Source organism: Pithys albifrons, chromosome Z (assembly GCF_047495875.1).
Source record: "Pithys albifrons albifrons isolate INPA30051 chromosome Z, PitAlb_v1, whole genome shotgun sequence".
Lineage (NCBI taxonomy): Eukaryota > Metazoa > Chordata > Aves > Passeriformes > Thamnophilidae > Pithys > Pithys albifrons.
This window is the reverse complement of record NC_092497.1, coordinates 1,690,315-1,703,899: the sequence shown is the minus strand read 5'-3', so window position 1 is coordinate 1,703,899 and position 13,585 is coordinate 1,690,315. Positions and strand designations below refer to the sequence as shown.

Below are 13,585 nucleotides of genomic sequence, written 5' to 3'. Positions count from 1 at the left end.
CCAACTTGATCTCATGGGAATGAGGGCTCATAAGCATCCAATTAAAAATAATTCTGACCAATGGAGATGTGTTTTACCTTCACATGTTCATGTGGCAGAATGCATCTAGATCATGTCTGTGATGAATTTTTACCAGGGTGGGAGGAACAAGGGTTATTACATAGAAATAACATCACTCTTGCAGTTTTCCCCTTTCAATTTCGTTTTTTGTGCATGAGAATGTAGGGGTTTGGCAACTTGTTGTGTTTTGTACTATTGGGTCAGATCACCTGGGGAACCTGGGAAGATAACACTTGTAATGGGAAAATTCCAAATAAAAATGCAGCCTTTTAAAGAAATCTGTAAGGCAAAGGAATCAATAACATCTTGCACAGCAATCTGCCTCTAACTTCTGTTTTTCCTGCCAAAAGAAGTCACTTTGATCAGCTCTTCTGACACAAGCCATAGGAATTCCCTCAGCTACTTCCTCCTTCAAGTCCAATAGCTTTGGGTGGACTTGGACATATCTTTTAGGAAAACATCCAATCTCATTTAAAAATTCCAATTTTGGGAAACCCAGAGCCTTTGTTAAACTATCCCAGTGACTCATTCACCATGTAAAAAAAGATGGACCAGTCTCAGCTGGGTTTGCTTCAAGTTCCAGATACTGGAGTGCATTATGTTTTACATACAATCATAGAATACCCTGGGTTGGGAGCGACCCACAGGGACCACCCAGTCCCACCTCTGGCCCTGCACAGACACCCCAATAATCCCACCCTGTCCCTCATGGTGGTGTCCAAACACCCCTGGAGCTCTGGCAGCCTTGGGGCGGTGCCCACTGTCCTGGGGAGCCTGGTCAGTGCCCACCACCCTCTGGGGGAAGAGCCTTTTCCTGAGATCCAACCCAAACCTCCCCTGATATATCTTAATAAAGAGGCCCTTATTGAAGGATTTATTTACCCTTGAATTTCCAAATAATTTAAGATTAAACTCATAAAAGTGCCACAGAGTACTTCTGAATTCTTTTGATGCCAGCATGGACCTCTTACCTTATACCATGACCTACACACATGAAATTCCATCAGCATTGTGAAAATGCACCTTGCTGGCACCAAGCTTAGACAGTTACATTTTGATATCAGCAAACTCTCCCTTCACTGGTCACCTTCCTCCCTAAAACTCTTCTTGGCACTCCATTTTAAATAGGGCAGGAGTTAATGAACCAGTGCAGAGGGTTTCCACTAGACATGCCCACACTTGATAGGCATCCAGTTAGAATCATAGAATGGATTGGGTTGGAAAAGACCTCCAAGATCATCAAGTCCAGCCCTTGGTCCAACTCCAGTCCCTTTACCAGATCATGGCACTCAGTGCCACGGCCAAGCTCAGTTGAAAAACCTCCAGGGAGCTGCAAGCCAGACAATTGTTCACCCACTGAATGCCCACAGCATTGATTTTTATATCTTGCTGGTTGCTTGATCATTATGCTGTGCAGTACGAAGATAAATAATCTGTAATAGAATTATTTATAAACAATTCAGCTCTGCCAAGTCACTCAATGTTGAGTGTAAAGTGATCCTTCCATAATAAACAACTCCAACCCTTCAATAAAATTATCAGCAGCTGACTAAAAATCACAACCTAGAAGCCATAAAATATTAAATTATACTCATTCAACAGATCTCTGACCATTTTTTTTTAAATTCTATTTTTTTCCTCCCACAGGAAAATGTTGTTCCACACCACCACAGCAGCCAAGGAAAAAGCCTCATCTCCTGACCTGTGCTCTCAGCTCAGGAACTGAGTTTCCACAAAAATTTGGAGGCTGCTCTGCAGAAATCTCAGCATATGGGCATTGACAAACCAGCCTGCATCCTTGAAGACATATTAATGCAGTTTCAATGTCTTTTTTCTATGTAAATTTTCACTTATTCTTACTTCTACTTATTTAAGTGCCTTAATTAAACTCCATCAGCTGTTCCATAGTCTACCTAAAACTAAAGTTTAAAACACACATTCCATAATCACTGAAACCAGTGACTGTTACAACAACTCACAGGGTTGAGTTGCCACTGAAAATAAAAACTATGAATATTAAACCCAACAGGAAAAAGACCACCTTTGACTGTTTGGGTTCAACACCAGCAATGCAGCAGCTGGAACATGTCAGTGGCACAGGTTATCCTGTTAAGACAAATAAATTTGTTTGTTGTCACAAAAATGTACAATCTCCAAAGCTGACATTAAATGCTGGGGGAATGGTGCCATATCTCTCAACAACAAGGAAAATTTCCCAACCAGCCCATAATGACACTCCATGGTAATGCAATGATATTGCAATCTCTAACTGGGTACCAATCCTGTTTCTATCAGCCTCCCAGGATGCTGAGCAGAGACCCCTGAATAGTGCTGGTGGGAGCAGAGAGGAAAATGAGAAGGAAAGAGACCCAGAGATCACTGGTCAGATGCCAGTTTTGAGGCAAAGTGCAGAATCTTATTAAAATACCCTGCAGAAAAAGTGGGTTTAGTTAGTAATGTCAAAAAAGAGAAACAAGTTTGTTTAGTCCTTAAAAGTGCTTAAATCTACCAAGACTTTTAGATCTTTCTATTGGAGTAATAGACTTTTTTTTGGGGAAAAATATTTTAAACTAAGTTATCTACCATTCCAAAAGCAGTTTGTTTTAATGATAAATGAAGTAAAGCTGTTTCTTGCCTGTGACAGATCCATATTTTGCCATTTCCATTATTCTACTTCTTACTCTATGACATAAGTGGGGCTGTTCATAAAACCTCTGACATGTTAAGCTCACAGTGAAGGAAGGATCAATACTTTTCCCATCCCTGGAGGTGTCCAAGGCCAGGTTGGAAAAGGTTTGGAGTAACCTGAAATAGTGGAAAGTGTCCTTGCCCATGGAGGATTTTTAAGGTCCCTTCCAACCAAACCATTTGATGACTCTAAACCAGTCTGATATACTGATCATCTCATATGTATTAACTCAGATTTTTATACTAATTGCCTAAAAACTGAATGTAAACACTCAAGATGATCTATAGAATCAGAAAAAAAAAGAATTGACATCTGTGAAAGCCCCTCTGAAAGAGTATTAATTAATGTACATTCCATACTCCATTAATTCACACACAAAAATCATTTAAGGTACAAGAATAAATTCAAGAATAAATTTCTCTCCACTTTCCCTTCATAGCCTAAAGCCAAAGACAATATGTCAGAGTTGCAAATGTGTTTGAGGAGGACACCCTAACACCTTTCCTGGTTGTACTCAAGGACAGTCCAGTCACCCACACCAGGACAAAGGCCTGGCATCCAGGCCCTATGCCCAGCACAGCTCACACTCCAGGAAAAAAGGAGTTGGCAACTGGATAATGAGTTCAAGCTGGTTTGAAGCAGCAGTTCAGCATCACATTGCAGCAACAGAACCCTTTCTAGTAATTAGCAGCATTTCTCCAAGCTAACCTCCATGGCCCCAATCCCACAAAGGCTGCACATTCTTAAATTAGTGTAATTGCATAATTCCATTGACTCTGATGGCACTGGAGGAGAATGGCTGCAAAGCTTATCCTCTATATGCTTCAGACAATGTGCCAGAACCCTTCTGAAAGGGACTATTAAAATATTATTAGACACATTTTGCTGTTTAAACAAACCTAGCATTAAGTAATAAAAGATATGCAAATTAGTCAAACTGTGTGTCAGTTTGACATTGTATTTCTTGGTCTTTTTTCTCTGGGGGAAAAAAAACTTAATTGAAATTACTCCATAATAATTTTTACCTCTACTACTTCAAGAACATGTTTGCTCAATTTACAAGGCTCAGCAAAAACATATTTCCTGCTTTCACACACAATGTCAAGCTCACTATGAAAATAAAACTGTCCTTAAATTTATCCACCATCCCAGAACTAATAATTTCTTGTTAGCTGCCTCTTTGCTAATCCATGCACTAAGACAGTTCCTCTTCAAAAGCAATTTTCCTGAATTTGACTGCAAGCCAAAGAGGTTTCAAACAAAAAGGGAACACACACCAGCATTAAAACATCACACAATGAACATGCAGTGCAAAAGGAAACCACAATGGTAAGAGTGGGAGAACATATTTCACATCACGAAGCACAGTTACCGCAGTAATCAATATACAGCACAGCCACAGCAGAATTACTAGACATTAGAAATGACAGATTACAATCCCAGGCTCAAAATTTATGCAATCTAATGCAGTGCATAATAAAACAGGTACTGTAATTCCTATGCTATTAGAATTTGGAAAAGCAACTGAAGCAACACTGGCACTAAATCCCAGTTAAAGCTGCCTGGAAAATGGTGTTGAGGGCTTATTCCCTGTGGGATGGCAAAACACAATCCATTTTCCTTTTCCTGTCCCCCACTTTGACCAGTGTTAGGTGTTCAGGAAGTGTGGGATGTGGTGTGCCTATGGATGTGGCTTGTCATCACCAGGATCTCACACACATCCACAGAAGCCTGAAAAACAGAGGAACTGACTGGTTTGGGTTGGAAAGGACCGCAAGGATCACTCAGTTCCACCCCCCGCTATGGGCAGGGACACCTTCCACCAGCCCAGGTTGCTCCAAGCCCAGTCTAACCTGGTCTTGGACACTCCCAGGGATCAAGGGGCAGCCACAGCTTCTCTGCCCAACCTGTGCCAGGGCCTGCCCACCCTCACACAGCCAGCAATTCCTTCCCAGTATCCACCTAACCCTTCCCTCTGGCACTGAGAAGCCATTCCCTGTGTCCTGTTCCTCCATGCCTTGTCCCCAGTCCCTCTCCAGCTCTCCTGGAGCCCCTTTAGGCACTGGCAGTGGCTCTCAGGTGTGCCTGGAGCCTTCTCTTCTCCAGGTGAGCCCCCCCAGCTCTCCAGGCTGGCTCCAGAGCAGAGGGGCTCCAGCCCTGGAGCATCTCCGTGGCCTCCTCTGGACTCGCTCCAGCAGCTCCATGTCCTTGTGCTGCTGGTCCCCGGGACTGGGGCAGCTCTGCAGGTGGGGTCTTACCTGAGGGGCAGAATCCTCCCTGTCCTGCTGCTTTTGAGTATGTTTCATTCAACCATGAATACTCAAGTAGTAATAAACCCTCTAATTCTGTGGGATGTACAAAGACAGGCAGCACCATCTGGGAGTATCAGTTAATTATCCTCTGGCTTCAGTAATTTATAAATTTCATCTCTTGTCTAATCAGGCTGTTCACAGGATAAAATGCTGCAGTATTTAATACACAAGGGATGCATGGATTCATACAAAAACTTTTGACAACTCAATTATGCTGCTGTATTTGATACTATTTACAGACCTGAGTAGGCAGGTTTCCTGAGCAAACACTTTTCTAATCATGCAGTACCAGAACAACAGAGACCTGGCCATTAAAAACTGCTCTCTCTATATTTCCCCAGCAGCAATTTCTACTCCAAATCCTCTGTTATTCTCCTGTCTCAGAAAAGGATAACCTGCAATGAAAATCTGAGATTTTACAATCTCCCAGACTGATGCATTCTAATGTGTCTCAACTGATGCATAAAGTCCCATTTCAGAAAGTGACACCAATAAACTATTTCTCCATCAGTTTCAGTGCAGGGAATAACAAGATGAACTTTTCACCTTAAAAACTTTGCTAGGTGAGAATGCATAAAAGTATTATCAGTGTTTATTTTCATACATAAAACAACTGAAGGATGCAATATCCATGGGACAGCACTTGGTCTCCCAAGTATGATTCTGTCACCTTAATGTCATAGTGTTGCCACTGTACAGAATTACCAAAATGTCATGGAAACAAGCTGGGAGAATTATGCTATTTCTTTATGTTCTCAGGATATCACTCCTACATGTAAAACATCACATCTTAAACAAGATTTTGCTGTGGACTGCCAACATTATTAGTATTAATTTTTAAATAAGCCTTTGAAGTCTTAGGCTTTTGGCTACTTTAATACCATATTCCTGTTCCAAATTAATCCAGGGAATGCCCCTGGGACAGCTAGATTTTCATCTCCTGTTGAGATCCTTCAGTGTAACTCTCCATTATCATGTACCACTATAAAATTTTCTCTTCTACACAAAAGGAGCTATTTCAGCTTGCATGGCATATTTTCTTCCCTTGACAATCAAGATGGTTTTACTTATGTTTACTGTGTGGTCTCCTGCTATTGTGTGCTGGCTTAGCTGGGAAGCTGCATTTCCACCCTGGATGCTTTCCATGTTCTGATCAATTTTGTCACGCCATTTTTTCCTTGTTTTCCTAAAGCTTTTAGGATCTTGGTAAATATATTTAATTATCTGCAGCATCCACAGTGAAATAGCAAAACTTACATTTTAACTTGGAATAAACAGCTTAGAGAAATCCTTTGGTATTGCAAACAGAATTTATTTCTAAATTCACCCTCTTCACAGTTTTTGAAGAGCACCTATAATTCTGCATCATGCACAAGGATTTTATGTTGTCATTTTGGGCTGGTGGATTCTCATCATTCTTACTCTGCATAATCAAAATTGACCAGGCATATCAAAAAAGACAGAACTTTCTTAATTGTTGGTCCCTTCTCCCAAAGGACAAGTGACAGAACACGGGGAAATGGACTCAGGTTGTGCCAGGGAAGGTTTAGGTTCTATATTGGGAAAAATTTCTTCATGGAAAGGGTTGTCCAGCCCTGGCAGAGCTGACCAGGGCAGGGGTGGAGTCCCCAGCTCTGGGGGAAATTGAGAGGCATGTGGATGTGGCACCTGGGGACATGGGTTAGTGGTGGCCTTGGCAGTGCTGGATTTCATGATCTTGGAGGGTTTCTCCAACATAAATGATCCTATGATTAACTGTCATGAAAATTTACTGAACTGAGGGAAAAGTTCTGTGATTTCCATTCTTCAAAAGCAAGTCATATAGAAAATATTACCCTAACAATGGGCATCAAGGAAGTATTAGACACTTAAATGCAGGAGAACTTACATCTCTGCCCTAATTCCAAATAAACCACACAACTGCATGGAAGGTTTGTGAATCACAGCTCATGGTTCCTATGTCATAGCTTTGGAAAAGGATTAAAACACTTCAACATAAAAAGCATTTAAAACTTCCAAAGGCCACAGAATTTGTATTATAACTTTAAAAAGATAAAACCAAATCATTATCAGACTCCCATTTCTACCACAGTTTTAAGTATATACAACATTGAGGATGCCACAAAGACACAAACCATCCCCTCAGAAATCAAAGTTATTCATCAGTCAACTGGAAGCATGCACAGACCAGGCACAGAGCATGCAGCATGCAGTAAATGGAGAGCAGAGGTTAATAACCTGGAAGCATAGGATCTGAGAATGTGAGAACAAGTTAAAGACAAGAGTTCCTCTCCATTGTCACTGAGGGTCGAGAAGCAATGCTGCAGCGTAGAGCAGTGGGAGTGGGGGAAATACAGTTTGTCCAAGACATACACATATCTCCGCAAGTGGCGGCAGGTATAACTGAAAGACAAGGGCAGAGGGAGACAAAACAGAAAAAAGAGGTATTTTCCTTTGAGAAAGCTAAGTCATGGTTTAACATCCTTGGGTTTTGTGCCAAGAGTCAATGGAAGATGCCAAGAAAGCAATGGGGCGGTTTGACATAAAACAACAGTTCCAAGAGACAGAGGGATCCTGTGCCTGAGCCCACACACTGGTTGTGTCCCCTCTGCAAAGAGAACCTGCCAGCCCTCAGGCATTAGAGACACAAGAATCTGGGCTTCTTTTGGGTGTGTCCCCCCCACCTTTTTTTTTTCTGAGTCAATATCATCTTAAAAAAAATTTTATGCCTCTCTCAACCTGCCCGAAAAGTGCAGGGGACTGGCCCTGGTTTGCAAAATTTACTTTTAAAGAAGTCTGAGAGTATTCACAAGATTTAACTAATTTTCATGAAAATTCACACCTAAATTAAGGGGGGAAGTTCACACACAATTACTGACCAGCATGAACTGCCCCTGCAGCCTGGGATTCCAGTGGTACAGTACTCCTGTATTTAATTCTGGTTCCTCAAACATGGTGCTTTATCATAAACAACTTACACAATTAAGACCTGGCCAGCTTTTCCAAGAAAACCTACAATCACTTCCATGAAGTAACTATAGAGCAAGCAATGAAACATTTAATATTCATATTGAGCAACTCTGAATAAGAGATATATTGCCTATGCCCATGAACAGAATATCCTCCCACTCATAATGGAAATGAAAATAAATTCATTAGAGCAGTTCACCTGTGAAAAACTCTGAAGCACACACAAAATAAAACCTCAACCAACCTTTGTTTCAGGGTTTTCATAGAAAACACTTCACTGCTTAACAGTGCACAGCCCCAGGGCATGGCAAGTGTGATGACGTGATGTGATGATGTGACTCAAAGACCTTAAAGTTGAACTTTGTCACGTCATCCTGGGGATCTTTTCCAACCTAAATGATTCTATGATTCAAAGTCCTCCAGCATGACTTAAGCAGATGAATATACTATGAGATAAAAAGTCAGTTCATGGTGGTCCTATCAGGCTGGCTGTTGTTCCCACTGCAACCTCCTATCTCCCCAGGACAGACATGCCCATGGAAAAGCTTCCAGTGAAGATTTTATGAAATTAAATGTCTTTTCCTGACTTTGGCAAGAATCAACAAACACATGAACTCCAGGCTACAACATCCTGACCAAATCAAAAAACCCCATCAATTTCATGGCTTCATAGGTGAAAACTTGGCCAGGGGTTTTGCACCAACCACCTGCATTTCCCAGGCTGGTTCCTCTCTACAATCCCTGTTGGACATAGTCAAGTGTGGCTAAAACACTCCTTCCAGCCACAAAATTATTTGTATACCTTGGGCAAAGAATAGGACAGAAAAAAGTGCCACTGGCAGCTCATCCCTGGGTACAACCAGTAGGGCTCTAAGCCCAAGGTATTATCAAATTCAAATCTCCCATTGCTTGGCTTTAAACAACATTCACTACCAGGTTAAATCAATTACCTACCTGTGCTCTGGAAGTTGAGGAACACACAATCCCTTTTGACACTTCATTTGCAGAAATAACAATAATTTTCAGGAGAGAAAGTAGCTGCAAAGGACGACATTTCCTAAGCTTTCATGCCTTTTTTTTTTCTGACCACAGCATCTTTCAAGCAACACAGGCTGTTCTCTCCACTCCACAGGCCAGGGATGGAGAATATAAAGATTACAGGATCCCATACTGAGGAAAGCCTTCAACCCACAGCCTCCTCTTCCAACTACCCACAGAGACCACAGAATTTTTTTCCTAAACCAGATTAAAGTGCATATTTCAGAATGATGATGCTCAGAAGATTTAAATCCACTGTTCCCATTTAGTGTATTTAACCAGCCTTGTTACTACAAAACTGTACCTTATTTCAAGCCTGTATAGGTCTTATTCCAGACATTTAATCTTGTTAGATTTGTCAAGAAATTGAAAGGACTTGCTATTGTAGAATCACAGCATGCTTTGGGTTGGTTCAAGACCATCTTGCTCCAACTTCCTGCCATGGGCAGGGACACCTTCCACTAGCCCAGGTTGCTTCAAGCCCCTTCCAACCTGGCCTTGGACACTTCCAGGGATCCAGGGGCAGACACAGCTTCTCTGCCCAACCTGTGCCAGGGCCTCCCCACCCTCACACAGCCAGCAATTCCTTCCCAATATCCCATCTAACCCTGCCCTCTGGCACTGGGAAGCCATTCCCTGTGTCCTGTCACTCCATGCCTTGTCCCCTGTCCCTCTCCAGCTCTCCTGGAGCCCCTTTAGGCACTGGCAGAGGCTCTCAGGTGTCCCTGGAGCCTTCTCTTCTCCAGGTGACCCCCCCAGCTCTCCCAGCCTGTTTCCACAGGGGAAAGGGTATCACTTATCTTTGACTCCTCTCCATAGACAGGAAGAACAAGACTTGATCCCTCAGTCACAATCATCACATTTAGGTTTAGCTGAATCACAGAATCACAGACTATTCTGAGCTGGAAGGGACCCCCAAGGTTCATCAAGTCCAACTCTTAAATCAATGGCTCACACAGGGGATTGAACCCATGACCTGGATGAGACCACAGCATGTGGTGGGAGGAGGAGAAATTTATTAGGCTGCTCCTATTTTCAAAGCTGAACTTGTTTACTGAAAAGTCTGATTTTAAACCAAGATCAACGCAATCCCACAAAACTGGAGTTTTTAACAGTCACTTTGATCACCAGAGATTGTATCATACTGAAGATTAAGCATCTCCATTATTAAATCCTCTAAGGTAAACCTGAAGAATAACAAGGCTTAGTTCTTTTAAGAGCATGTACATTAACAAAAGTTGACATTGAATTTTCACTAACTAATCATGAGTTTGAAATCAGCCTACTTGATCCACCAGAAATAGGATTTTCAGCTACATCTATAGTTATGTGTTACCAGAATTTTTGTTTTCTTTATGTTCTGTGGGGGACATTTCTTTCACCTTACAGCAAAAGGCAATCTTCAAATATAACACAGTGCTGAGAAAATTGGGAAAAGCACTGTTGCAGAAAATAAAGAGCATTGCATTTAATTTATGTGTGTGTATTATTCATGTATTCTGTTTACCTGGAGGACAAAAATGCAGCTCACATGGTACTAAAATCCCACTCCAAATGATTGTAATCCTCTCTTATAAAAAGCCATCTGATCAACATTTTGAATTCTGGTAACACAGTAGGACAGTGTCAACTTCTAATAGCTAAAAAGTAGAGTGTCCTACTACATAAATGTGTCAGGGAAATTAGGGTGGACTTGAGTTATCCCAACTAAAAATATACAACTATTCATATATAATGATAAGTTTTCACTTTTTCTTTCTTGCCATGAAAAAAATAAAATTCCTCCAATGCCTTTTCACTACATAAATGTTACCACAGTGATATTCTCCAGAAATTTGAATTTATTAAAGTTCCATATGATCCATTAAACTTCAAGATATCAACTTCCTTTGTCTTTAACAGTCATGGCCATGAAAGCCACAGAACTCCAAAATTTTCAGATCCAGAGCAAGAGAGGTTGGCATCAATGCCCTGGAGATTAAAGTGCCAGGATCCTTTGGGTGGTTGCCATCCACGTCTGACACTGGATCACCTGGAATTCCCTTGTGATTCCAGAACAAAAGCTGAATGGAAATGAACATGAACATGGAAACCCAACAACATCTTTAAGTGAGGATGCTCGAAACTGAAAGGCATCAAGGAAAAGCATCAAATTCAACCTTTACAAAGTCAGAAAGTGGTATTTAAAAGGCTCCAAGGGTTTACTTCCATAGGTATTTTTTACAGGCTTCTTGTTTTTCACTTTACTACATATCAAGTATGGGGAACTGAAAGAAAAAAAACAACATTTGAACAAAACACCAAAACCAACACTGAAAATGCTCACTTGCTAACCATCAATAACATGTATTTTGGAATAAAAATATGCCTAAAATAATGTGACATTGTACCAGCAGCACAGAGAACCTGACATCTGTGAAGATGCTTATAAACTACCTGCTACTTCAGAATTTCTTCTACTCATGTTTCTGGCATCCATGAAAATGTTTCCTTCCATAATCCTGGCACTGTCTAACCTTGCCCAGCAGCTGGTCTAAACTGAGAAGGCAGGGAGGAAGCTGCAGTATTGGCTGGCAAGTAAGACCAAAAAGAAGGGGGGAAAAAGGAAAAAAAACCAAATGAGCCACATCAGTCAGCTACATAAACCTTCTAGAAAAAAAAGAAAATTTGCTCCAAGGGATAACTGCTCCTGCTTGTAAGTCTTCCCAGCTTCTGGAGCTGTCCTTCCCTCTTCCACCCTGCAAGGACAGCCTGTTCTCATCAATCTTCTGAGAGGTGAACGCCTTCATCTGGCTGCTGTGAGAATATTCTCACCTGCTTATCCCAATCTCTTCTAATCCTGGAGCTCTGGTCCTCCCTCAGAGCTTTTTAGATTTGTCTGAACCAGCAGTAGTTAAATTGAAGGTTGAGACCCTCCCTGTACATGCTCTTCACTGCCTGACACCCAGGCACATGTAGGGGAAACATGTAACTTTTACATACATATAAAAATTAACCCAATATATCTATATTTATTTGTAATTTGATGAAGCCAAAGAAAAGCCTTCTTTCCACAGAGTCTGGCCAACCCCAACCAATAAAGGTATTCTCATGACAGCAGTTAATTGAGGGCATCAAAGACACCCTTTAAAATCCATGGGAGTTTGATGTCCAGAGGCAGAGGGAAGGTGGAGGTTTCCATGTGAATAGAAGACAATATTCTTAGCAGGAAGGGGCATACAATGACTGTCAAGTCCAACAGCCTGACCAGCTCAGGGCTGACCAAGTCAAAGCATGTTACAGCACAGGCTGCCCAGAGAAGTGTGGCTGTCCCTGCATCCCTGAAAGTGTCCAAGGCCAGGCTGGATGGGGCTTGGAGCAACCTGGGATAGTGGAAGGTGTCCCTGTCCATGGCAGGGAGTGGAACATGATGAGTCTTAAGGACTCTTCCAAACGAATCTGTTCTATGACTTTGTGATTGACAAGGTCTGTAAAAAGTCTGTTCCAGGGCTTGACTACCCTCTTGGTAAGGAAAAGCTTCCCAATGGCCAGTCTGAGGTTGTCTGAGATTGTTTAGCCTGGAGAAGAGGAGGCTCAGAGGTGACCTCAGCACTGTCTAGAACTCCCTGAAGGGAAGTTCTGGCCAGGTGGGGGTTGGTCTCTTCTCCCAGGCACTCAGCAATAGGACAAGGGGGCACGATGGGCTCAAGCTCTGCCAGGGGAAATTGAAGTTGGAGAGCAGAAAAAATCCTTTGCAGAGAGAGTGCTCAGGGATTGGAATGGGCTGCCCAGAGAGGGGGTGGATTCCCCATCCCTGGAGGTTTTTCAGCTGAGCTTGGCCGTGGCACTGAGTGCCATGATCTGGTAAAGGGACTGGAGTTGGACCAAGGGTTGGACTTGATGATCTCGGAGGGCTTTTCCAACCCAATCCATTCTATGATTCTATGAACCTCCCCTGTGGGGCTTCAAACCATTCCCATGTGTCCTGTCAGCAGATCCTCAGGAAGCTGCAGAGGGCAGGTTGTCCCTCAGTCTCCTCCTGCCCACACTAGACAAGTCCAGGCTGCTCAGCTGCTCCTCACAGGACATGCCTTGCACCTTTTCCCCAGCTTTGCTGCCCTCCTTGGGATGCACCCAGGGACCTGCACATCCTTCTGTGAGCTGAACACAGTGCCTGAGGCGAGGCCACACCAACACTGAACAAAGTGGGACAATCCCCTCCCCTGCCCCACTGGTTTTACTGTGTTTGATGTGCCCCAGGATGTGGTTTTCCCCCCGGGCTGCCTTGGCTTCCTGCAGCTTTACTGAGTCTCCCCAATCATCTGGAAGCCCTCCAAGGACCTTGTGTGAAACATGCAGATAATCAAAACCAACAAACAAATGAGCCTTTGCTGAAGATTCTTCCAAACCTGCTGTTTCTCTGAAAAAAATTCAACATCCTAAATGGCCGCTGCAATTGTTTTGGTTTAGGTGATCATATCACTTCCAATTTTTAACTCAAACTCCACATTAATTCAAGAAGTGTACACAAGACTAC

The 13,585-nt window shown here is 42.4% G+C and overlaps 1 protein-coding gene across 2 annotated transcripts in view; it reads right to left on the bottom strand.

The window, feature by feature from the left end:
• DYM (dymeclin) overlaps positions 1-13,585 on the bottom strand; it is a 236,759-nt gene that overhangs the window by 90,705 nt on the left and 132,469 nt on the right. Inside the window, exon 14 of one of the 2 annotated variants that reach the window (XM_071580989.1) lies at positions 7,300-7,464. The exons of the other annotated variant lie outside the window; for it this stretch is intronic. Within the exon in view, the coding sequence (XP_071437090.1) occupies positions 7,300-7,464 (165 nt within the window). The remainder of the gene's footprint in view (positions 1-7,299; positions 7,465-13,585) is intronic. 2 annotated transcript variants of the gene reach the window in all.